At 53.4% G+C, this 23,314-nt stretch overlaps 11 protein-coding genes across 11 annotated transcripts; 6 read left to right on the top strand and 5 right to left on the bottom strand.

Moving 5' to 3' along the window:
* Positions 1 to 275: 275 nt before the first annotated feature.
* On the bottom strand, positions 276 to 1,499 carry J4E84_003236 (uncharacterized protein; the record flags this gene model as incomplete). Its single annotated transcript, XM_049385853.1, has 1 exon — positions 276 to 1,499. One exon carries the CDS (start codon positions 1,497 to 1,499, stop codon positions 276 to 278), a length of 1,224 nt encoding a protein of 407 aa, XP_049246730.1.
* Positions 1,500 to 2,266: 767 nt separating this feature from the next.
* Positions 2,267 to 2,827, top strand: J4E84_003235 (uncharacterized protein; the record flags this gene model as incomplete). The annotated part of the gene is made up of 1 exon (XM_049385852.1): positions 2,267 to 2,827. The coding sequence occupies one exon, from the start codon at positions 2,267 to 2,269 to the stop codon at positions 2,825 to 2,827; it is 561 nt and encodes a 186-aa protein (XP_049246729.1).
* A 504-nt stretch (positions 2,828 to 3,331) lies between these two features.
* On the top strand, positions 3,332 to 5,233 carry J4E84_003234 (uncharacterized protein; the record flags this gene model as incomplete). Its single annotated transcript, XM_049385851.1, has 3 exons — positions 3,332 to 3,543; positions 3,592 to 3,990; positions 4,045 to 5,233. 3 exons carry the CDS (start codon positions 3,332 to 3,334, stop codon positions 5,231 to 5,233), a joined length of 1,800 nt encoding a protein of 599 aa, XP_049246728.1.
* A 258-nt stretch (positions 5,234 to 5,491) lies between these two features.
* J4E84_003233 (uncharacterized protein) lies at positions 5,492 to 6,352 on the bottom strand (the record flags this gene model as incomplete). The annotated part of the gene is made up of 1 exon (XM_049385850.1): positions 5,492 to 6,352. The coding sequence occupies one exon, from the start codon at positions 6,350 to 6,352 to the stop codon at positions 5,492 to 5,494; it is 861 nt and encodes a 286-aa protein (XP_049246727.1).
* Positions 6,353 to 6,976: 624 nt separating this feature from the next.
* On the top strand, positions 6,977 to 8,183 carry J4E84_003232 (uncharacterized protein; the record flags this gene model as incomplete). Its single annotated transcript, XM_049385849.1, has 2 exons — positions 6,977 to 6,981; positions 7,205 to 8,183. The coding sequence occupies 2 exons, from the start codon at positions 6,977 to 6,979 to the stop codon at positions 8,181 to 8,183; spliced, it is 984 nt and encodes a 327-aa protein (XP_049246726.1).
* A 10-nt stretch (positions 8,184 to 8,193) lies between these two features.
* On the top strand, positions 8,194 to 9,758 carry J4E84_003231 (uncharacterized protein; the record flags this gene model as incomplete). Its single annotated transcript, XM_049385848.1, has 2 exons — positions 8,194 to 8,198; positions 8,246 to 9,758. The coding sequence occupies 2 exons, from the start codon at positions 8,194 to 8,196 to the stop codon at positions 9,756 to 9,758; spliced, it is 1,518 nt and encodes a 505-aa protein (XP_049246725.1).
* An 827-nt stretch (positions 9,759 to 10,585) lies between these two features.
* J4E84_003230 (uncharacterized protein) lies at positions 10,586 to 12,357 on the top strand (the record flags this gene model as incomplete). The annotated part of the gene is made up of 4 exons (XM_049385847.1): positions 10,586 to 10,667; positions 10,723 to 11,228; positions 11,285 to 11,806; positions 11,863 to 12,357. The coding sequence occupies 4 exons, from the start codon at positions 10,586 to 10,588 to the stop codon at positions 12,355 to 12,357; spliced, it is 1,605 nt and encodes a 534-aa protein (XP_049246724.1).
* Positions 12,358 to 12,659: 302 nt separating this feature from the next.
* J4E84_003229 (uncharacterized protein) lies at positions 12,660 to 14,209 on the bottom strand (the record flags this gene model as incomplete). Its single annotated transcript, XM_049385846.1, has 2 exons — positions 12,660 to 13,742; positions 13,793 to 14,209. The coding sequence occupies 2 exons, from the start codon at positions 14,207 to 14,209 to the stop codon at positions 12,660 to 12,662; spliced, it is 1,500 nt and encodes a 499-aa protein (XP_049246723.1).
* Positions 14,210 to 15,563: 1,354 nt separating this feature from the next.
* On the top strand, positions 15,564 to 17,785 carry J4E84_003228 (uncharacterized protein; the record flags this gene model as incomplete). The annotated part of the gene is made up of 2 exons (XM_049385845.1): positions 15,564 to 16,578; positions 16,635 to 17,785. 2 exons carry the CDS (start codon positions 15,564 to 15,566, stop codon positions 17,783 to 17,785), a joined length of 2,166 nt encoding a protein of 721 aa, XP_049246722.1.
* A 546-nt stretch (positions 17,786 to 18,331) lies between these two features.
* J4E84_003227 (uncharacterized protein) lies at positions 18,332 to 19,569 on the bottom strand (the record flags this gene model as incomplete). Its single annotated transcript, XM_049385844.1, has 2 exons — positions 18,332 to 18,839; positions 18,890 to 19,569. 2 exons carry the CDS (start codon positions 19,567 to 19,569, stop codon positions 18,332 to 18,334), a joined length of 1,188 nt encoding a protein of 395 aa, XP_049246721.1.
* A 917-nt stretch (positions 19,570 to 20,486) lies between these two features.
* Positions 20,487 to 21,146, bottom strand: J4E84_003226 (uncharacterized protein; the record flags this gene model as incomplete). Its single annotated transcript, XM_049385843.1, has 5 exons — positions 20,487 to 20,581; positions 20,632 to 20,706; positions 20,759 to 20,779; positions 20,833 to 21,062; positions 21,124 to 21,146. 5 exons carry the CDS (start codon positions 21,144 to 21,146, stop codon positions 20,487 to 20,489), a joined length of 444 nt encoding a protein of 147 aa, XP_049246720.1.
* Positions 21,147 to 23,314: the final 2,168 nt, after the last annotated feature.

Below are 23,314 nucleotides of genomic sequence, written 5' to 3'. Positions count from 1 at the left end.
GTGATGAAAGCTGAAACTCAAGGGCTGTGTGCGAGAAAGCTCACGAGGCTGGGCTTCGTGTGGCTAGAGATATTTAGGGTCCAATGTGCAAGGCCCAAAGGACCGAAGATTCATTGGAAGGCTTGAATTCAATGATCTCTCCGGTGGTAGTATGCAGCCACTCGCATCTGTACCACGCTTGCCGACCAATTATTAACCAGGGCGCTACCCAACCACTGGTCAACTCACCCAGAAGATAGACCACGATTGCTCAGCCTACTTGCATCCGAAAGCTCTTAAACCTTCCGGGCGGGCTTCACTGTGCCAACACATACTCCAAAGCCGACACCAGTGCTTCCATCTCCAACAACGCCTGTGTAACGCACCTCGTCCCCATCATTGAGGTAGCGTAGCTCAGATCTATCGCTCAGTTTGCTTGGAGCCTTGCCGTTCTTAGTCAGTTCGAGCAAACATCCATGTTCATGTTCTTGTTCGCCCGACACTGTCCCGCTAGCTACCAGATCTCCCGTGCGGAGTCCACAGCCGCCGATAGTGTGGTGCGCTAACATATGCCTGAAGGTCCAGTACATCGTCTCGAAGCCAACCTTGCAGGTCGTAGTCTGAGTACCGTTTCGGATGATCTGACCTTCAAGCTGGATGTTGTAGTTGATGCTGTTGGGATCGTCCATGAAGGAAGCTACAGGCTCCATACGAGGCGGGGCCGATACCTCATGAGGCTTCAATGCTTCTAGCGTAACGACCCAGGGGGTGATTGAAGTCATGAAATTCTTTCCGTTGAAAGGCCCCAGCGGATTCATCTCTAAGCCTTGGATATCTCTCGCGCTCCAATCGTTCAGCAGAACTAGTCCAAAGATATGGTCATCCGCGTCCTTTGCGTTAAGATACGTCCCAGCTTGGACGGGTTTGCCGATGACTGCCGCGATTTCCATCTCGTAGTCCAAGCCGCGTGACGGGCCAAATATAATCTTCTTCTCTGGAACGGTGTAGTCCTCGATGAACTGACCCAGAGGTCTTGTGACGGGTGCCCCTGAGACTGTGATTGAACTCGACCGGCCTGCGTAACCCACAGGGTATTTCATGAAAGCAGGTGGGTAGGCACGAACTCCTTGCACCGCTTCTCCCGCATTCAGAACATGGTTCGCTGAAGCGCTGTAGTCTGTGAAGTCTCCGACACTGACTGGCATATGGAGCGTAACATCGCTGATGTTCTCTGAACAATTGGCGTGTGACTTGTTCTTGTATGCCTCTTGTATCGCAGAGCGTACTTGACTTTGTATGTCTTTTCCCAGCGCGGCAAACGTGTTCAACGTGGATTCGCGGAAGATGGAGGATAGCGGTGCTGAGATAGCCTTGAGGGTTTCATGCTTCGCGAGCTCTGCAAGGAATATGACCTCGTTACCGATGCGTGTGGTACACTGTGGTGCAGAGCGCTTCGACGAGCTTGCGATACCGTATGGGATATTGTTGACACCGAAGTGCGATGCGTAATTGTCTGCCATTGTTCGTGACTCTTAGGTATTCTGGTGTCAAGATTTCGGTCGACTTGTTAGCAAAGAGCGATACACGATATCCAACTCGCAATACTCAGATTCCAGACTACAGTTACCAACATTAACCCGAACCTAAGCTCGCGAGGCATTGTGTAGGTGGGGATTACCATCTCGGATACAGCTCCTCCACATCCCATCAACTCCTGTAAGCTAATATGTCCGGAGCTGAACACGGCAACGGTCGAGAGTGGAGACTGAGCGTTCCATGGTTATCCGGCTGACGTTGATGCAGCTATTGATCGCGTCCAGTCCAAACTTCGCGGGACAACTTTCAACCTTCGGCCGTACGCGTTCGGTCTAGTACCAAAGTGGGCAAGCGCGTCCGTCAATCGATAAGCAGGACACGCGTCATGTTCGCTCCCCGCAGTGGCAGTACTTGCTGCTTGCTCACATCTCACTTCAAACTGAAGATCTTCGTACATCTCCATCCACCAACTCTATTCAAAACGGTTGGGGAAGCATGTGTGCTATGCAGAACCCCGCACGGGATATACCGAGCCTGCGCCGGCAGATGGCGGATGCAGGGTCTCTGCCCTCCACATCGGGATCCTGTATATGAGTTCACTAGACGGGTTCAGCGCGACGCGTTTTGGATGTACATGATCATCAGATCTTGAATCTTCTTTCAAATCACACGAAGTGCCTGTATCCATACACTACAATCCGAGAATCTTGACGCTCAATTACCTCTCTATACCCCCAGATCACCTCCAAAAATGGCCTCCAAACCCCAAATCGCCAATGACCTTCCCAAGGTTAACCGCTTCATCACAACCCACGATCCCACCACCAAGAAAGCTATATTCTCCGATGCAGTCCCAGAAGAAGCCAAAGTCGACCACATTCCAAATGCCGACTTCCGACTTGGATACGTTACCAAGGGATTTCCCGTCGATCTGAACAAAGACGCCGACCTCGCGGTTTACAAGCCTTACCTCGAGTCATCTCCAGGTCTGGTCGTTGGAGGAGGAACAGTGCTACGCTTTGTAGACGTAGCACCCGGTCATCTTTCACCTATGCATCGCACAGTCTCTCTTGACTACGGTGTCGTGCTGGAAGGTGAGATGGAGTTGGTGCTAGATTCGGGCGAGACAAGGTTGATGAAGAGAGGAGATGTTGCGATTCAGAGGGGCACAATGCACGCTTGGAGAAACACCAGCACCACGTCTTGGGGACGCATGATGTATGTTCTACAAGAATGTAAACCAGTAGAGATCGGTGGTGAGGCCCTGAAGGAGGACTACGGAAACATGCAGGGTGTTCCAGCATCGTCGTAGTCGCAGTACTACTTGTAGATACATAAAGCCATCGCATCATCGCGCATATACATCATCTTGCTCTGAACCGTGCTGTGTCATATGTCGCTTCAACCAAATTTCCTGACATCGTGAGTGCGGCATACGACTGTCCTTGATGGCCTAAGTTGTAATGGCGTTGCTAATACAGGTAGCGAAAGCTCGCCTGACGCCGGTTGATCAATTGTCCCGAGGTAACCAAAAGTGAAGAGCTCGTACGAGTTCAGATCGAGTGCCAGATGTTGGGTCTGAAGAAGGCGTCTTCCACCTGTTCGCGTGTCTGTAATCGTGGAAGGTCAACTTAGGTAACGCGCCAATTGGAAGGCGGCACCTCCACATTCCGAAATGTGCCCCTCGAACACTGCCGCCGCACCTTACCAGCGGCGCGTTGTCGGCACGAGCATCCACTACGCGTCGCAATATGATGTATATATCCAAATGCTGGATGAAGTATGTTTCCCTCTTCCCAAGTACCAAATACACAAAATGTCTGACCAGCTAGAAATCAAAGATGCTTACTCGATTGACGAGTCGTCGTTTCCCTACCTGTTCGAGCAGAATGTCGCAGTGCCGCTGAAGACATCCTCAAAAGGCATCATTCGATGCAACGTGTACCGGCCGAAGTCCACGAAAGAGGGTACGAAGCTTCCTGTGCTGGTGACGTACGGACCGTACGGAAAGGACATCCACTACAAGGAGTAAGTCAAAATGAACGTTCTCAGCTGTGCAGCAGCTAACATCTCCAGCTTTCACGGAAAGTCGTTCGCCGAAGTCAACCCCGAACATCACTCAGATCACTCAGCATGGGAGACTCCAGATCCAGGTTTCTGGACGAAGCATGACTACATCATCGTGCGCGCCGACGAACGCGGCTTGGGCCAGTCTCCAGGCTTCTTGGACACCATGTCGCGAGGAACAAGCGAGGCTTTCTTCGATGTTGTCGAGTGGGCGGCTGAGCAGCCATGGTCTTCTGGAAAGGTTGGCCTGCTCGGTATCAGTTACTATGCTGGATCCCAGTGGCGTGTGGCAGCGCGCAAGCCCAAGGGACTGGCTGCGGTCATTCCCTGGGAGGGTATGAGCGATTACTACCGTGATCGATGCCGCCATGGAGGTATTCTGAGCAACAAGTTCATTGACTTCTGGTGGTGAGTATCTCTCACAATCTGCTGCATTTCGGATGCTAACTTGGCTTCTACTAGGAATCGCCAGGTCATCACGAACCAATACGGTCGCCCAGGTCGTGCCGAGCGCAATTGGGGGCCGGACACCGTCGATGGTAACCTTTCGGAAGAAGTGCGCGCGAAGAACCGACAAGACCAGACGATCGATACCGCCGCATTCAAGTACCGCGACGAATTATACTATGCAAGCAAAGAATACGACATGAGCGACATCGAAGTACCGCTGCTCTCGGTCGGCAACTGGGGTGGCATTCTGCTCCATCTCCGCGGAAACATCGAAGGCTACGCACATGCCGGTTCTGAGTTCAAGTACCTACGAATGATCACGGGAAGGCACGACTTGCCGTTCTACTACAAGGAGGAAGTAGAGATACAACGAAGCTTCCTCGATGCGTTCCTCAAGGGCGATGACAGAGTTGGGTGGTCTGTCAAGGGCAAGCTTCCTCCTGTTGACATGGTCCTGCGTAAAGGCGACATTGGCTTCAACGACGCCGAGAAAGAAAAGGTGTACGAGAGACGAACGGAGAACGAGTGGCCCATTGCACGAACACGTTATTCGAAGTTCTACCTTACGCCATCTCAGACTTTGACGCAAGTCCAGCCCATCACCAACAGGCCACAGAAGCTGTCGTACGAGGCGCTTGGCACTCTCGACAACCCCAAGCTTCTCCAGTTCACCACTGCGCCATTCGAGGAGGAGACTGAGATTACCGGCCACATCGTCGCACACCTGAACGTCTCCCTCTCAGCGCACTCCAACGGTGTAACGCCATCTGACATCGACCTCTTCCTCACACTACGCTACATCTCGCCCGAAGGCAAAGAAGTCTACTACACCGGCACAGCAGGCGATCCCATTCCCCTCGCCAAGGGCTGGCTGCGCGTCAGCTTCCGCAAGACAAACCCAGAGCACCCGAAGCACCGCGAATACCTCCCGTGGAGAGACTACTTCAGCACGGATGTGCAGCCCGTCATACCCGGCGACGTATACGCGGTGGATGTCGAGGTCTGGCCGACCAACGTCATCGTTGAGAAGGGTGGCAAGATCGTGTTCGAGATTAGCAGCGGTGATACACAAGGTAGTGGTATCTTCCAACACAATCATCCTGAGGACAGGAGCGAGGAGAAGTTTGCGGGATGGAATCATTTGCACTTTAGCGAGAAGGCTGTGAACTATGTCACTCTGCCGATTGTACCGCCTAAATAGATCAGTAAATATGTTGTTGGAATGAAAGTTCAGATCTCGTTACATGAACTTGTCTCTACCGTTACCGCAATATCATGTGTTCGTCCTACGTCGCATAAGCACAAACATACGCGGAACACCAACGATGAGGAACAGCGTTGATTCAAGTCTTCAAGCATGACAGTAGGTGGAATCGCAAATTCGTTGGGAGTGACGATGTTGTGTGACGGTCATAAATGCGACAAGAAGTGAATTGGATATATATAGTACTCAAAATTTCTACTCCCATCTTCCGACAGTAAACTGGCTGTTGCACATATTAACCAACTCCCAGTCCTCAGCCCCAAGCACACACTCGTCGCCATCCCTCTTGCTCCCATCAACAACCCCAGCCACAAAGCACGCCGCCATATAGTGATCGTCGGTGGCATGCGCATCCCTGAACATGGGATGTTTCATCAACCTTGTAATACCACGAGTCAGACTACCCTTCTTCGCATCCTTCCTACAGCAGCGAACAAAGACGTCTTCGACACTCTGGCGGAACTCCAGCATCGGAGCCTCTGGTGGGTAAGGCTGGGCAAAGTTGTCCGAATACCTCAACATTTGTGCCCAGTGATTCCTGTATAGGTTGTGTACCGCGCCACCTGTCCCGATGATCAGGTAACCCTCGTCGCGGAACTTGGCCAAGATGTTACCCACACGCGCGTGCAGATGTGGGTCGAATCGCGAGTTCATGCTGATGATCGTTGTTGGAGGGCATTTCTCAGGAAACATCCTAATGAGAATCAAGTATGTGTCGTGGATCCAGTCAAAGGTCTCATTGGGTCGCGCATCAATGCCCTTTTCTCTCAGCGCTGCTATGCACTTCTTTCCGCTCTCGAGATCGGGGACGAGCTCGTAGTCTTTGTATTTGCGGGGGTGGACGTACGCGACGGGGGATTTGATGGGCTTGGGGTTCATGGCTACGTCGATGCGGTTTACGCCGCGGGCGTCCCAATGCGCGCCCATCATAATCACGCCTTTAAAGCCGTGGGAGAGGGCTTCGTCGCCGCAGGCTTTCCAGTAGGTGGCGGATTGGGATTCCTCGCCCAGCATCATTGTTGAGCCATGGGAGAAGAAGTGTACGGGTGGCGCCATTGCGGTGTGTTGTTTCAGCCGTAGACTGAGTTGGAAGGGATGACCAAGATAGTAGATGATCAGGTTAGATGTCCGTGTCGTGAGGTTGTGGCGGACTTGTCGCGATATTGATATTACACGGCCAAATTGGCAAACGTCGTGTCCAACACGCGGCTTCACTGGAAGCTTTACCCATTATGATCAGCGCTGTATAGGCAGTCCCAGGTGCTTACGGCGGCAAAAGTCGTGATGTGGGGAGGGTTGGAGGAGCGGCCGAGCGTCTAGCCGAGGGGAAGAAGGCACGCCCGTGTCCTGTCGATCTCCGCATTCCTCTCCACCCACAACCTTATCTCCAGCTTCCCTCCACTTTCCTCTGTCCCTCCGTCCCGATGCCATCGTTCTTCGAAGCCACCCGATAGCACCTCAGCATGCAGACTGCCCCGACATCAGCAAATGTCCAGCTAGCCAGTGCAGAAGCCGAACCACCACGCCTATTCCAGTGTAGCACCTGCAAACGGTCCTTTACGAGAGCGGATCACCTTACGAGGCACGTGAGGGCGCGTAAGTGCTTTTAGAATTAGTGAACAATGTGGTCCGTCAGCCGTGTGCCTGACTACTTGCAATTGAAGCTAGTTGGCCGTCATAATGGCGTCAGACGCGTTCGCGTTGTTGACTCGCGCCGAAAGAACTGCTTTTTCGCGTCTGAGCATCTTGTTCGCATATGATGTTCATTATGTCCCATTCGCCATGCTAACCCAGCACTGACAGATACAAAATCTAAGCCTTACATCTGCCCCGTGTGTTCTAAAGGCTTTGCGCGAATGTGAGTGCTTCATTGCATCCAAAAAGTTATACTATGCTGACATGTCACAGAGATCTACTCAAGAGACATGTAACAAATCACGACACAGAGCCTGCAAGCAAGCGACAAAAGCGCGAAATCGCTCGCGATACCAGGGTCGTTCAGGCCTGCGAAGCTTGCTCCCAAAGCCATCTCCGCTGCGAAGACGAGAAGCCATGCAGTCGATGCAAGAAGAAGAAGATACCCTGCCGGGTACCTGAAGTCCCGGTTACAGACGAAAACGACATACATGAGATTGATGCAGTTCATGCGGCGCAGGATCTGCTCGATTTGTCGAATGGCTTCGATTACCCCTCATCGCTGCCGGCTCACGGCGGCAGCGTCAATACATCTGCATCTACGACATCAGAGACTCCAGAACCTTTTCACAACCACGCGACCCTAGTCGTTACCGACTCGAATACAATGCACCGACACTCCGTAGCTTCAGGCGACCTCGAGACAAGGACAGCAGGTATGGGCGACATGCAGCCGCCACCGCCCAACAACGGCGGCGGCCTTGTCGCGATGAACCAGAACTACGAAGACCCGAGCGCATCTATGCCTTTCTTCGATAATTCGATTGCGCACTTTGACAACACGCCAGGGCACAATCCCTTCTTGCCAGACTATTTCCGCAGCATGCCCCCATTTGAAGCGTTCCTGTCTGGTCAGGCAACTCCACGGGGTATCATGGACCTCAGTTTTGATCTAGATGTTGGTTTGACCGACCTTGATCTCGGTCTCCTTGATCAATACAACTTCCAGGTCCCGTTCGCTGCTGATACACCATCTACGGACGCCCATGGCGCTGAGCAACCCGTACCCGAGACTGACACGGCTCCTGTAAGGGCGGAAGCATTCAAGCAGAGCATCTGGCGTTATCTTCCACAACGTTCCAGGAACCCCACTGCGGAACAAGTCAACCTGGCTGTCCCGGACACAGAGAAGGACGGTTATAGACGCTCAAACTTCACACACCGCCGCGTCGTGGCAGAGAAGTATGCTTAGCTCCGCGATTATGTCGTACAATAGATCTATACTGACGTTCCTTCTAGACTACCACGTGCCAGCCGCGACCGGTTGATGGCTTTGGTTCTCGACACCTGTAGCCGAGAGAACGTCAAACGTATTGCATCGGCATTTCCTAGTATGGAACTACTGGACGGTCTGATCCAGTATTTCCTCTCATCGCCATCGATAGACGCGCCAACGTGGTTTCACCTTCCTACTTTTTCACCCTCGAAGTTGAACCCGGAGTTGCTTGCTTCTGTCGTGTCTGCTGGAGCGGCCACTCTTCCTGACATATCTTTGCGAAAGCTGGGCTACGCTTTGCATGAGGCTTCCAGATTAGGGCAGTCCAAATCATTCGAAGAGGACAACACAGCTATCAGGGATCTTCAGCACTTGCAGACGTTCCTGCTGCAACTCAAAGTCGGCATGTGGAGTGGCATCAGCCGGAAGATGGAGATTGCAGAGAGCTTTCTCCAGCCGCTGATGACGATGCTTCGCCGTGGTGGTCGCTTTCGTCGTTCGACTTGGAAAGAGATCAGTCCGTCTCCTGACGACCAGGGCTCTGTTTTGGAAGAAAAGTGGCTGAGTTGGGTTAACCAAGAGTCCTTTCTTCGCTTGGTTCATCGCGCCTTCGAGTTCGATCGGCAGTCGTCGATGGCATTGCTTAAGCCACCACTGCTTTCCTACGCGGAGATGCAATTACCCTTGCCGAGTCCAAACTCATTATGGCAGGCCAAATCTGCTGCAAACTGGAAAATGGCGTACCTGAATGACGCATCGGCAACTGCGAAGCGACCATCAGCGACCGAATGTCTACTTGATCTGGAGCACCTCACTCAACACGACTATGCCAGTTCGACTTATCTGTACCTAATGTGGGGTCCAATATGGGAATATCGTCAGATGTGCGCCTTGACATCTAGGTCACAGTCGCTGTCAACCAACAGCCTCATTCTCTCGTCGCGCTACCAAGAGCTCACAAAGCAGCTGGAAGATTTCAGGCTCAGCACACCTCCCATGACTAAGAGCGTTGAGATAACACTGGAGATGTTGCTAGTTCATCTCAACGCACCTCTCGATGACATCCAGCTCTTCGCTGGTATCGAAGGGCAAGAAGAAGCACGCAGCGCATACCCTGGCCTTCGAGACTGGGCAAAGACTCCCTCAGCGCGCCAAGCACTGTGGCATGCCGGTCAGATCTTGCGCGCCGCTGAGGTGCTACCAAAAGCTCTGCTTAGTAACTTCAACGCCATTGCTGTGTATCATGCAGGGCTCATACTATGGGTTTACGGCTTTCTCAGACGATCTGTAACAACGGAACAGATTGACACGGCTGTTGTGCTCAACGGGGACGACTCGTTAAGCGCCCGCAAGTTCATCACTCTGGATCGCGGTATTCCGGCGATCAAGAACTCCGGATCACAACATCCTACCCACTTAAGCGATGTTTGTGGAGTCATGGACGGTTTGACGCAACTGCTTCGAGCGCACCATGACGCGTCAGAACCTTCTCCGCCGCTGGTCGGCAACTTGGTGCAATTGCTGGAAGGCCTGCGATCTGCCATCAAATGAGCAAGTCAGCATGTATGATGGTAATTTAAACTCGCGCATGTACGACTATATGTAGGATTTCATGAAGCGCCGGCGCATTGCTATACTTCATCAACATTTGGTAATAGTCATGTCTCATCTATGAGATGCTCGGTTTAATACAACGCCCGAGAGCCAGCCCATGCGAATGGACGACTCCCGCTTCAAGCCTGTGAATAGCGATCAAGACCATCAATCCTTGGTGCCGACCTCGAGCCCAGCGCTCTGGATGGTTCTTACGCACGTAAATGCCATGCTTGCTCATCACGCCAAGGCAATACTGTCACAGTACACATGCAGCAAAGCCGCGCACGTTCCCCACCCGTTCTCCACATGCCAATGCATCTCGCTGCATCCTTCCACCGCACAGCCGGAAAAGGTCAGATCCAAGGATTCCAAACTCGATCTCGCGCCGTCATGTTAGCTTCTCCCTTGCACAATCCGCTGCAACTAGCTTTCTCCAGATGCAAACCCCGCAAATCTTGGCCGTATCCAGATGGTCTTGGTCGCCTCCACATTCCGAATTTCCCCAGACTGGGGATGCGACGGAGTCCAAGCGTCCAATGAGAGTGTTGTGAGGCGCTATGAAGCCTGTCTGATTTGTCGACGGCGAGATGCCAGGCGTAACACACCGACGTGCCTTGCAAAGGCGTGTTGTTCAACGGTTCGACCGTGCGGTCTATTTAGATTGGAGGACTATGGCCGCAAACACCACTGTTGTTGGATACCGCTGATCGTTAGCATCGCATAATCATCTCCGCGGTTTTCTCACTCGGCTTGATTCATCAGATTGTTACTAATTCATCGCGATGACTTCTCTAAAGCAGGCGTTCAGCATCTCGAAAGAGGAGGTGAAGAATGCCCGACCGCCAGGAACTGCGACGCTCGTTGGTAAGATACCATCAAATCCCCTGAACGTCTTTCTTGCTAACGAAGCTACCATCAGAACATCTCGAATGGACAGCGTCGCAAACAAATCACGATGAAATCCGCCTCGTGCCTCAGCCATCCGCCGACCCAGCGGATCCTCTCAACCTGCCCATGTGGCGCAAGCTCGCAGTTCTGGCCGTCATGTCGATACATCCGTTCGTGGTAAACTTCACCAGTGCCTCCATCTCGAGTGCATTGCCCATCTACGCGTCCACGGGCGTGTTTGGCTTCCCGCCGAAGACGTTCTCGCAGTTGACGTATTTCATCGCGTGCAACATTCTCATGCTGGGCGCGTCGAACTTGTGGTGGGTGCCGCTGGCGAACACCTTTGGTCGCCGCCCGGTTGTGCTGGGCAGCTTGTTGCTCCTGATTTTCTCGAGTATGTGGGCTGGTCTTGCGACTAGCTTCAACAGTCTGGTGGCCGCGAGAATCTTTATGGGTATTGGTGGTGGGCCGGCTGATGCTGTTAGCCCGGATGTTGTTGGTGAGATATTCTTTGTCCATCAACGTGGACGTGCTCTGGTAAGTCTTCTTTTCCACATCTTTCGAGTAGACTGGCACTAACAGAACGTCCACAGGCCATATACACGGTCATGTTATCCTTCGGCTCCCTCGTAGGAGCCGTCGCGGGTGGCTATATCGTCGCAGACATGGGCCTTTCCTGGCTCCACTGGATGAACGTGCTCCTCTCCGCCATCACATTCGTCCTATGCCTCTTCTTCCAAGCCGAAACCCTCTACGACCGCAAATCCACCACCATCACTTTCTCCGACGATCCCGACAAGCAGACCGTTGAGACCAAAGAGCGAGTCGTCGTCGCAGATGCCGCTTCCCCGTCTTCTTACCCGTCTTACTCATACGCTAAGTCTCTTCGACTCTGGTCTTACCGCCCTGGCCTTGTGCAAAACTTCCTCGCTCCATACAAGACCCTCCGACTGCCAGGTGTGTGGCTAGTATCAGGGTGGTACGCCGGACTCGTTGGTCTCATCGTCACCATGTCGAGCGTGGGACCTCAACTCGTTGCCGCACCTCCATATCTCTGGGGAAAGAACGTCGGACTCATCAACATCGGCGGTATCTTCGGCGCTCTTCTCGGATGTGTAAGTTCCTATAACCCTGCCATCAGCGTTAGCGTTTACTAATACATTATTCTCAGGTCTACACCTACCTCATTGCCGACTTCGCAACCAAGCGTCTCGCAAAGAAAGATCTCCACGGCTTCTCGGAACCTGAATCCCGTCTCGTCACCGCACTGCCCGCACTCGCCCTCGCCACGATCGGCGCTCTTATCTTCGGTTTCGTAGCGCAGAATCCCTCGCCTACCGGGTGGGTTGGTCTGCAATTCGGTTTCGGACTCGTCGCTCTGGGTCTTATGCAAGCGCCATCCGTTGGTTTCAACTACCTGATTGAATCCTACGGAGTGCTGGCTGGAGACTGCTTTGTCGCTGTGACGTGTGTGCGTGCTATTATTAGTTTCGCGTGGACGTTCTTTGTCGGCGAGTGGGTTACGCATCAGGGTGCTGCGGAGCCGTTTGGTATCTTCGGTATGCTGATGGGTGTGTTTGGGTTGTTGACGATCCCCATGTTGATCTGGGGGAAGCGGTTGAGGATTTGGACTGCTAAGTGGGTTCCTGAAGGCGCAGGTTTGTAGTGAGAGAGATGCGGAGCTGGGGTAATTATTGCTGAGTAGCTCCGTTAGTGCTCACTGTATTACGTAGTGTACAATCTCGGATCAACGTCTTCATTGAGCGTGTCTTGTCTGATTTTCCTCGTGGTGTCCAAGTGCACCGTAATTCTAGCTCTTTCTCCTAAGTCTGCTGTCAGTGTTCTTGATGACCAGCGAGCATCGCGCTGCTATCTTCATAATTAGCGCATCACGACAATCACCCAACACGATAACCTAGCTCTCTGTAAGAATGCGCAATACCATTCAATCTATATTACACCCCACCTTCAAACAAAAGCCCACCTCCTCAAGCCTGCCCGCACACCAAAGAAAAGCGCCGAGCCAATACATGTCAAAATAGGAATACCGTACACACCCAAACCAATGAAGATACCCTGCTCAAAGTAACCAATCGCGATTGACTCAGCGCGCTTCTTCTCTTTAATCTCCTGCGTCGCTTTGCTAAGAAGCTCAGCTGCCGCCTTCTTCGAGTCCTTACCCGAAAGAACCTTTGACATTGTCGCTTGCGAAGCAGGTACTGCGATATATGCAGGCGAGATACGAGTGAAATGCTGAGCCGTGTATCGCTTCTCTACATCGACGGGCTGGAAAGACGGAGCAGCCGGGCCGAGAAGCAGACGGAAGGGGATGTTGTTCGTGAACGACGCGTCGGCGTTGACGAATTGTGAGAGGTACTTGCCCGTAGACGGGGTACCGAAGTGGTATGCAGCCAGCAGACTTTGCTGTGGGTCTAGGTCGTCCTCGACGAGGCTGATGGCATGTTCCAAAGATGTGATTGCTGAGACGCAGAAGACGGGCTGTGGGGACTTGGATGGTAGGGAGGAGAGGTTGGAGAGCTCGACGACGGCGCCGTTGTCGCCTTGTGTTATGGTGTTTAGCTTCCAGGACTTGCTGTCTGTGAGTGCTTGGAAGGTTTCTGCCACACGTGAAGACTTCTTGTGCTCTCTTGTGTTGGTTGAGCCGTTTGACACGCCACTGGATCCAGCCAGGAAGGGGAGGGAGTGTCGAAGAACATGCTCGAGGAACTCCTTCTTGATGAACTCGTTGACGAGGACGACGTCGGGGGCGTATGGTGATGTGCCACCAAATGCGAAGCGTGCTGTTACTAGTTGCTCGGCTGCTGATGCGAGATCTGCTGTGCGGTCCACAACTGCGACGACTTTGTTCCGTGGTGATACGAGTTGTGTGTATGTTGGCGAGCTGACTTGTGTCTCTTGGAATACTTGTAGACAGGCTGATAGTGAGTCTGAAGGAGGGTCGGAGGCGATGACAGCAAAGGTATCTGATTCGAGAGCTTCGGTAAGCAGCTTTCGGAGCAGAGAAGGGAGTGCGCGAAGGTTGTTTTCGAGCTGCAATATCGTTAGATGACGTTCCGGATTGAAGTCTGCAGCAAACTGACCTTCAGTGCTATGCAGCTGCCGGTTGCGAGACCAGCGCTCAAAGGTGCAATGACCGAGAGGAATGGCGTATGACTTCTTTGAGGCTCGATATACGCAACACCCCAAGGTTCTCTCTTATCACTAGCATCTTTGCCATTGGTGATTCTGTACTCGGCTTCCAGCTCTTTGGCCGCATCAACCGAGCCATAGTGCTCCTTGACCACATCCAGGGCAAGCGCAACCTCAGTAATTGCCTCTTCATCCGACACATGAGTATCTTGCTTCAGAGCATCTGCGATTGCATTGCTGTTGTTGCGCAACGCATCGTGCAGCGATTTGAGTTGTTTGAGACGGAAGAGAGCGTTGTGGCAGCGGGCAGTAAGCGCAGTCGCCTGCAGATTGGCCAGCGCAACTTCGGGGGTGATGGGCGACGACATTACGAATGGCAGGAACAGACTGAACAACAACAAAGATTTTTCAGAAGAAATGTCCTCCAGACTGCGATATGTAATGTAAGCTCTAGGAGGTGTACGGATATTCTGACACGGCAGTCAGCCCATTTGCGCCGGCAATGCTACCGACAGTACGCGGGCGCGATGAATCCCCCCACATCCCGACGATTGCGACCCCTGCCCCAGGCTTCTCCGCGTGTCTCCAACTTTCGGACCGCGAGGGACGCGTACTTCCATCTCACGTCGCTCGGGGTAGTAATATTGTTGATTGATACCATAGACGTCGTCGCCCAACTTTGTCCCACCAAGTCTGCTATCGCTGTCAACATGTCTGTAACAACCACCGCCAACCCGATCCACTACAACCTCGAGGCCACCCTCGCAGACTACGATCTCCATCACAGCGGGGAGCAAAGTGAAGGACTCGATACAAGCCTTAATGCGCATCCCGCACCGAATACTTCGTCAACGCAATCGCAGCAGAACCCTAGCGACTGGCCGACGGAACATCGCCGTGTGCCTGCGTACCGCCCGATTAACCAGGAACTCGACCAGAGCGAGCGGAGAGTCTATTTGAACGGCATTGAGCAGGCGTTCGTCGGAGTCATGTTCACAGGCGTGTTCTTGGAATCGGTGTGTATTTGAGCTTGACTAGGAGGGCATACATGCTGATAACCGCGCAGACCATGTCCAAAGCGTGGCGGAATACCGTGGGGCGATTCTGGAATGTTGGATACAAGATTGGTGGGGAGTGGTGAGGGACTTGGTGTACATAGACCAACATTTTTACGGCGCTCGTAATACTCAATTCTTTTCTACATCTATGATACTGCTGCAATCTGTTGTGAAACGTTTCGCTACCATTATGGTTCATTCCAGAGTATATTACCCAACGCGCGCGCATGTCGATCTCGTTCAGGCGTCCCTAATGACATACATGCAGCGAACACCACATACGCGCATCCTCGGCTCAGTCAGCATGCGCCACCAACAACCACCCACATCGCATTTAGCCTGACAGTTCACTCCGCCGATAGTAATCTTTCTTCGGACTCCGAGAAGCGCGTTCGCAGTTGCCCTGCATCAGTCTACCACCAACCCACCCATACTAACCCGCATGCCCACCCACAGCGCCGGGAAGTGGAGGGCCCATCCCCATCTTGAACCGATCATCAAGGCAAACACGATTTGTGAACCGGCAGAAGTAGAAGGGATCTAGTTGGCAGAGCTATCTAGACAACTTTCTTCTGGGGCTTGAGACATACTCTTTGCTCTCTTCTCATACTGTGCTGTTGCGAGCCTCAAGCATCCTGCAACGCTTCTCTCATACTCACCCACCATGGACTTCACAAACATTACCAACGGTACAACTGATATCAACGGGCACGCGCCTTCATCCACACAACCCCTCAAAATAACAATATGCGGCGCTGGCATCGGCGGCCTCAGCGCAGCCATCTTCCTGCGTCAACGCGGACACACGGTAACCCTCCTCGAAGCCTCTCGTTTCGCCAACGAACTCGGTGCAGCCGTGCACCTCGCACCTAACGCCAACGGCCTCCTGCGACGCATGGGCATGGTCCCAGAAGCCCAAGGCGCGGTAGCATGTCGTCTGATGACGCAGATGCTGCCGAATGGCAAGGAACTCTTTACCGTGCCGCTTGAGCACGATGCAGCGCGGTGGCAGCATCCCTGGCAGCTTGGGCATCGCGTGAGTCTGCACAGTGAGTTGAAAAGGTTGGCTACGTGTGAAGAGGGGGAGGGGAAGCCGGCTGTTCTTAGACTGCGGGCGAAGGTTGTGGATGTTGATGCTAAGGCGGGTGTTGTTGTATTAGAAGATGGAGAGAAGATCCAGAGCGACGTTGTTGTTGGCGCAGATGGCGTGCATTCCAAGACTCGACCCCGGATTCCTGGTGCGGAGAACATCAAGACTTTTGGGAGTGGGAAGAGCGCGTTCCGTTTCCTGATCCCCAGGCAGCGGGCGCTGGACGATGAAATGACGCGCAAGTTTGCGGAGAAGGAGGGCCATCTCATTATGATCTTTGCGAGGGATCGGAGAGTGGTTGTGTACCCGACGTCCAACAACACGCTGTTGAACTTTGTTTGTATCCATCCGACATCTGAAAGTCAGATTGATCCGAAAGAGCCAGGTAGCAGTGACTGGCAGAACCAGGGTAACTTGAACAAGATGTTGGATGTGTACAAGGACTTTGAGCCTGCGATACTCAAGTTGCTGGGTATGGCGGACGAGGAGACGTTGAAGGTGTGGGAGCTGCTGGACATGGACCAACTGCCGACCTGGACAGATGAGAAGCTGGTGCTTATTGGCGACGCTGCACATCCATTCACACCTCGTAAGTCCAGTCCTCGCTTCATCATCGTAACGAGAATCAAGCTGACCACATTCCAGACCAAGGACAAGGCGCAGGCCAAGCCATCGAAGACGCCGCCTCCCTTGCCGTCATGCTCCCCCTAGGCACACCCCTCGACTCCATCCCTGCACGCCTCAAGCTCTACGAAAAGTGCAGATACGAACGCGCCTCCACCATCCAAGAGTACTCCCGCGTAGCAGGCAAAGACCTCGGCAGCGGCCCACCAGTCGACCCCCACAAGTTCACAAACTACAACTTCGGCCACGACGAATGGGACTACTCCAGCCAAATGCTCCGCAAATGGGAGTGGGAGAACAAGAAAGGTCTGTTCTGGCGAATGCCTACGGCCTTTGGTCCCATGCCGGGCCCGAGACAAGACTTCGCTGGACGGCCGAGAGATGGGTCGAAGGCTACATTCAAGACTGCCAGTATCAAGTTCAAAACGAGCCGGACTGTGTTGGAGAACCTGTTGCCGACGGAGAAGTTGAAGTTTGCGGCTGCCGATACAGCTTGCTATGCGAGTTTTGCGGTCACGCAGCTAGACAATCTCGAGTGGCTTGGCGGGAGAGGATACAGTCATTTCGGGCTGTACATCCATGGCATCCAGCACACGAAAGCGGATGGCGAGACTGTGACGGGCACATACCTGCCTGTCCTGTTCGAGAACCTGGCTGATCCCATACTGAGTGGAAGGGAGGAACTAGGCTTCCCCAAGCTCTTCGCCGAGCTCGATGTGAAGAGTGACGGCGGAAAGTGGACGCTGGATGCCGGCTGGATGTCATCCAAGTTCTGCAGCATGTCACTGTCCGGGCTGCAGGAGCATTCTGCAACGAACGGTGAGGCGCCAAGACTCTCTCCTCCTCTTCCGAAAGACGAGGGCCTTTTGTTGCACAAGTATGTACCAGCTACTGGTAGTCTGGGTAGCAAGGAGCGCGGGCAAGCGGATGTGGAATACACCGCTTTTCTGCCGGGTGAGGAGGATGCGAAGACGGTGGAAAAGAAGGTCGAGCGGACGTTGAAGGCGAGCTCGGCTGAGATCTCTTTTGATGCTTTGGATTGGAAGGCGCTGCCGACGCTGCATCACATCGTCGAGAGACTTAAGGAGGTGCCTGTGTACGAGGTCATCGAGGCGAAGGTAGTCGAAGGTACCGGAGTAAGCGACGTGAGCTCGATCCGGAAGCTAGCATGAGCTGTATCGCCTGTAGCTGTTATCAAATCTCCTAGTTAGCATAATCCCAACGACCACAACTTCCAAAAGCGACTTCCCACCTGCAATACTGTAATGCCTTTCATTCTTCATCTATCAAAAGGCCCCCAACTCCTACAAATGAGACAAGCGCTTGTCCTGAAGCTATAGATATAAATGGGGTATTACCAGGTTCTCCATCTATCAGTTGCCGCCGCCAAAAACACCTTACTGCCATGCCATATCAATGCAACAAATACAACATAGGAAAAAGAAGTGGTGATCAATGCATCTCATCCGAAGAGTTTGGAAACATCGAGTCTGTGCTGGTTTGTTGAGTCGGCTTCTTGGGCGCTGCTTTTACTGGAGTGCAGTCGGACCATTCTGACTCTGCCGGCGGTTCCGGCACTGTGTTGGCGGAAGAAGGATGCCAAGAAGGGCGAATATATGCGTCCTCGTCCGGGACATCCGCGCCTGTACTGGGTCAGTCGTGAGCCCTGCAAAAGACTCGCTGAGGTAGAACAGCCCAGAGAGACACGCAGGGAAGTTCTACGCACTCGCGACGCCCAGACCCTCGCAGAGTCTCTTCCTCCACTGTCCACAGACGTCCTCAAACCCGTCCAGCACGTTTGCACAAGCCCGTTTGGCTTCCCTCTCTTTGAGCCGTCGGTCCCAGTCCCCATGCTCAATGTATTCCTGTCCCTCTTGCGTCTTCTCGTTGTCGCGTTTCCAGTCCTGCAATTGTTCTTTGCTGACTTTGAGCCTTCTGGCTGCATTCGCCGTCGTTTGCCGTGACATGTGTAGGGTATCGCTGACGTTTGAGAGGTGTTGGATGAGTTCGCGGCTCGAGTGGGTAAGATGGGAGATGGCGACGAGCGGATCGGCGGAAGGGTGGGGTAGCAGCTCCAGTGTGGTTTGTATGATGGGGAGAAGTTCGTCGATGTCTTCCGGGTCGGGAAGGATGGCGAACGGGCCTGAGAAGGATACGGCGATGGACGTGAGGGTACGCGATTGGTGTGTCAGATGCGTTGTCAGAGCCTCATGGGCAGTCTTTAGTCTGGGGGTTGTTAGCGACATGACTGGACACGTCTGCGAACTAGAACAAACCTCGTCGCTCCGTTCTCCATAGCAATCTGGCTGCCAAGATCTCGGAGTTGTTGTGTGACCCTCTTCACCACCTCGTCCGATGCGCTCCCATTCTCCTCCATGCCTCTCCGTGCCAGACTCTCGATAGCAGCCATCCGCGCGTCGAGCGCGGGCGAGATGCCCTCATTTTCCAGGTCAGAATCGTCGCCGTAGTCGGAACCATCGTACAGCGAGCGTTGCCTTGTGTGCTTTTTCGTCTTAACGGCCGACCCTGGACTGAGGCGCGCCGGAGACGAGTCCTGCATGGCAACCCCACTATCCCGTACACCGTTGAGACTAGCTGCGCTGTCGACTCCATAAGAGCCGTCGTGTTCTACAGCCGTGCCGATGTTCTCGTCTTGTGCTTCGTCCAGTTCCTCGCCGTATTCGCCCTCCATGCCCTCGTCGTCATCGTCGTACATCTCGCCGAGCTCGTCGGCCAAGTTGCCCAAGCCATTGCCGTCTCCTCCGCCGTCGAATTGGTGCGCGGGGCTGTGTTCGAAATCTTGCGATGAGCGCGGCGTTATGGGCGAGTAGCCAGAGTTGCGGCGGGTGAAGGACTGCCGTCTCGACGAGGTGTTGTGTGACATGTCTAGGCTGGAGGGGTGTCGGCGGTGCGAAGATGCAGGCCGCTGGGTGGGAGTGCTGGGAGGGGACGACATGGCGTTGTCGTGGTATTGCGATAGTCGCCGGTGTTCCGAACACGTCGAAGGCTCGTGAAGTCGCGGAAATGAACAAAGGCGGACCGCATTAGGAGTCCCCAGTCGGAGATCTACGCGGGAGTGAACCGTGATCCAGGGCGCGCACTGCGCGTCAGCCTCGCAGCACCTGCACGACGCGGCTCTGCCCTAACAAGCCGCCAAAAGTCTATGTAATTGCGCTGGGATAGGAGGTCCTGTGGCGGGGTATCGGCGTGTTGACGGCCTCAGACCTTCAGCGATGGTGCGGCCTTGGCTGTGGCTGCGGAGATGCGCCTCAGGTACCAAGTGCTATGATGCGTGATGATAAGTGGCTTGTGCCGCTTAGCGATAGAGCGCGTGCAGTCAAGGCGTGCGAAATAACAACGATGGAGCCTCGGTTGCCGTCCAGCCGTCGAGCCTGGTGTTTGTTGACGCTTGCCGTGTGTTTGGAATTAGTGGCTTGCGCAAAGGCTTGTGGACCCTTCTTTGCACGAGTGAAAGGGGTATGGGTATCCTGGTAGCAGGCGACCTTGATACGATGATGCTCGTATTTCACTCATACACTAGTATTGCAGCAGGTGTCTTATATAGTAACGACTGTGGATTCTTTGTGACTGATAGTACATTTTGACTCAGACACATGTCAGACAATACGACCTTTTACATCCGGACGCTCTCCAATGCTGTGTAACCTCACTCCCAAACACTTTCAAGATGGGTATCGCGTGCGATCATCCTAAGCTGGGCCGAAACACGCTCACAAACTCCAAGACGCCTGAACATGACCTTACTCATGCCGCTATAGGCACTGCCATATAGCACCCATGCAATTCATTGCCCACAGAACTCCTGTAATGCCCTCATAATGCCGCTGAAATGGATATCGGGTGTGTATGCGATTATTGCGCGGGTTTGGTCTGCTCGAGACTGGCGATCTGCTTCTTCAGTTGTGTGAAGAAGTCCTGGCCGGTCGGCATCAGGTGTGTCATGGTGCCTGGTCTCTGTTAGTATGCCAGCCTCGGTGGTGGTTCGATGACGCCTTACCTCCTTTGCCCCATGCGCCAGTGCTTCGGGTCGGAACAGAGTCGCCGGGGACCTTGTGGTATACCGAGGGTTGGTCTGAAAGCATGTTAGTCCTCTGGACATGCGCGCGGGTGATGGAGGTTCATACTGGCTGTGCTCTCAAGGTATTCTGCAACCGATTAGCTCATGCCATATCATGCACCAGCAATGCCATAGACGTACTCTTCTTGAGGAAGTCCCTGACCTCGGTCGCATTGAACTCCTTCACGGGTACGTGCTGGTCGGGCTGCGCCTGAGCTGGTGCAGCCGCGGGGCCTGGTCCTTTCCCCTGTTTGGCTCCCCATACGTTCCCCGTGGGCGCTGGCATGGCCTGCTGCCGGCCTGCATTGTCCTTGGTGGGGGTGTTTGCGCCCGAGTTGGAGTTGCGGTTGGCTTGACCCTGCCGCCGCCAGCTGTAGCAGTTGTCAGTATCTTAGGCTCCCGCAGCTTCGCGTGCGCATTGCTCAGACGTACCGGTTTTCTCCCGGGCCACTCATGTTCGGTATGGAGCAACGGTGGGATGTGAGGAGGGGTCGGGTCAAGATATAAAATGGTGGAAGCTCTCCAATCGCTCATGCAGCGCGCGAACTGCGTCTGTGCTGCAACGTCTAAACCAATGGGCGCCCGATGACATATTATAGCTGCGACCTCTTTCGGCCAGCTCACCAGTGCTAGCCGCTTTCAGGCCTATTTCAACACTATTCACAGCCATTATCCAACGACTGGATGGCAATTTTTGGAGCTTTCTAATCCGCGCCGATGTGTTGTACATCACGTGTGCTGTCCTCCAATGGCAGGAGCCACCGGACGTGTCCAGCCTACGCTAGCTACAGGGTTCTCAAGGCCTCCATCCATGCATGAACCACGGCAACGGCTCCTAATGGACGAACATGTTCTTTGTTTCCCATCTTTGCTCACCGTCATTGTTCATGGCCCGTCTCGGGATCGATTCGGCCGGCTTGAGAAAGGAAGAGGCTGGTATGTTGTGTCATCAGCCCGAACATTCATCGCCGAGCGTAGCCCGTTCACGTTGCAGAGCCTCAACCTAGGAAGTGACGACCATCATTTCCGTTTCACAAGATCAGGGAAACATGGGCTGTTACTTCCCGACCGGAGCTCATATCAATTGCGAGATGACAGACGAGAATCCTAGAGTGACATCATGTCCGGGCTGGGCATCACAGTCAATGCTTTGACGTACTTCATACAGCCCCCCTGGCGAAGAAGGTGGTGGACAAGCAAGAGATAGGCCTACAGTGAGAGACGAACTTCACCTTTGGAAGGCAAGAAGCATGCACTCTCGCTCATGGTATGCACAGGTGAGAGACGATCAAGTGATAGTGGAGCCTCTGCCTCTTCTGCTCTTTGTAAACCAACGACTCACCGTGTCCTTTCTCGGTTGCCATCTCCTCTCTCACTTCACAATCTACGTGCTACTTCGGTTGTTCAGAAGGCACTCATCAAATCTTCTGACCTGCCCGTTCTCAAGCATCCAACATCCAAGTTTCCACCATCGCATTCACAGACACGATAATACTACGAAGATGAGGGGCTTCCTCGTCAAGCTCGCCGGATTTGCGCTCTACGTCCATAACTTACAATCAGGTAGACTGACACTACTCCATGAACGGCCGAACAGAGAACCAACGGTGTATACACTGAACGAGGAAGACTTCGAGGAAAATGCCGACGAACTCGATGACGAGATTGTCGCAACAATGGAGCCTGGTATTGAGGCGAGCGCCGTGGGTCTGAGTCTACGCCTGATGAAAAACGATGGGGTACTAAAAGCAACTTTCGAGAGCGAGCATCACGGAGTAGCGGACTGGACATTCCACGGCCTGCGTGGCTCCAATGGTGGTCGCATGACTGCGTGTGCCTTCACGCAGACAGCATCTGAGACATCGGCAGGCTGCAAGTGTACGGAGATACTGCCACCTGAACTGTCGAACAGCACTATCCAAACAGTGAGCACCCACCCCATTCCAGATCGCATCGCTCAGCCTCTACCGTCAGGTCTTAGTATGATATCGACTACCGAGACACGTCCTCTCAAACGCAAAGCGACAGAAGACATGGATCAGCCTATACCTCACAAACGCGCGAAAAGCACGCCCAAATCTCCCCCTTGGCCAAACCATCTGTACATGACGTGTTTCCGAACACATCCCATCTCCAAGAGCGACATCGGAACTTTACATGTCGATCTCATAGTAGGCTCAGTGTGGTTTGAGGGCTGGTACGGAAAAGCAAATGCCCGAACTTATGAGAAGAAGCAGATCTATATCTGCAATCCATCGAGTAAGTTTTTCGAGTGCAAAGAACAATATTTCCTTCTTACTCCTCAACGATATACGACAGAGACTGACACACGTGATTAGCTAATGTCCAATACTTATACCACGACGACAACGACGCCGGGACCGACAAATCCACCCACTATCTCAAGATTACCAAGATAAACGAGAAGTTCGAATTGGAGACCCTGTTCCTAGCCCGCTGTTCTGCTTACGGATGGCAGCTATGGGGTTCAGACAGAGATACAAGCCCAGGTCCCAACTCCACTATTTTCACAAGCCTAGAAGAGTATAGGATCAGAAAAGCTCGCCTTGGACGCAACATTCCGAGTTCTCTTCCTGATAATACGACAACAAAAGACATCACG

Source organism: Alternaria hordeiaustralica (genome assembly GCF_023758085.1).
Source record: "Alternaria hordeiaustralica strain BMP 2776 chromosome Unknown scaffold_4, whole genome shotgun sequence".
Lineage (NCBI taxonomy): Eukaryota > Fungi > Ascomycota > Dothideomycetes > Pleosporales > Pleosporaceae > Alternaria > Alternaria hordeiaustralica.
Note: the sequence above shows the minus strand (reverse complement) of the source record. Positions and strands in the feature narration are given on the sequence as shown.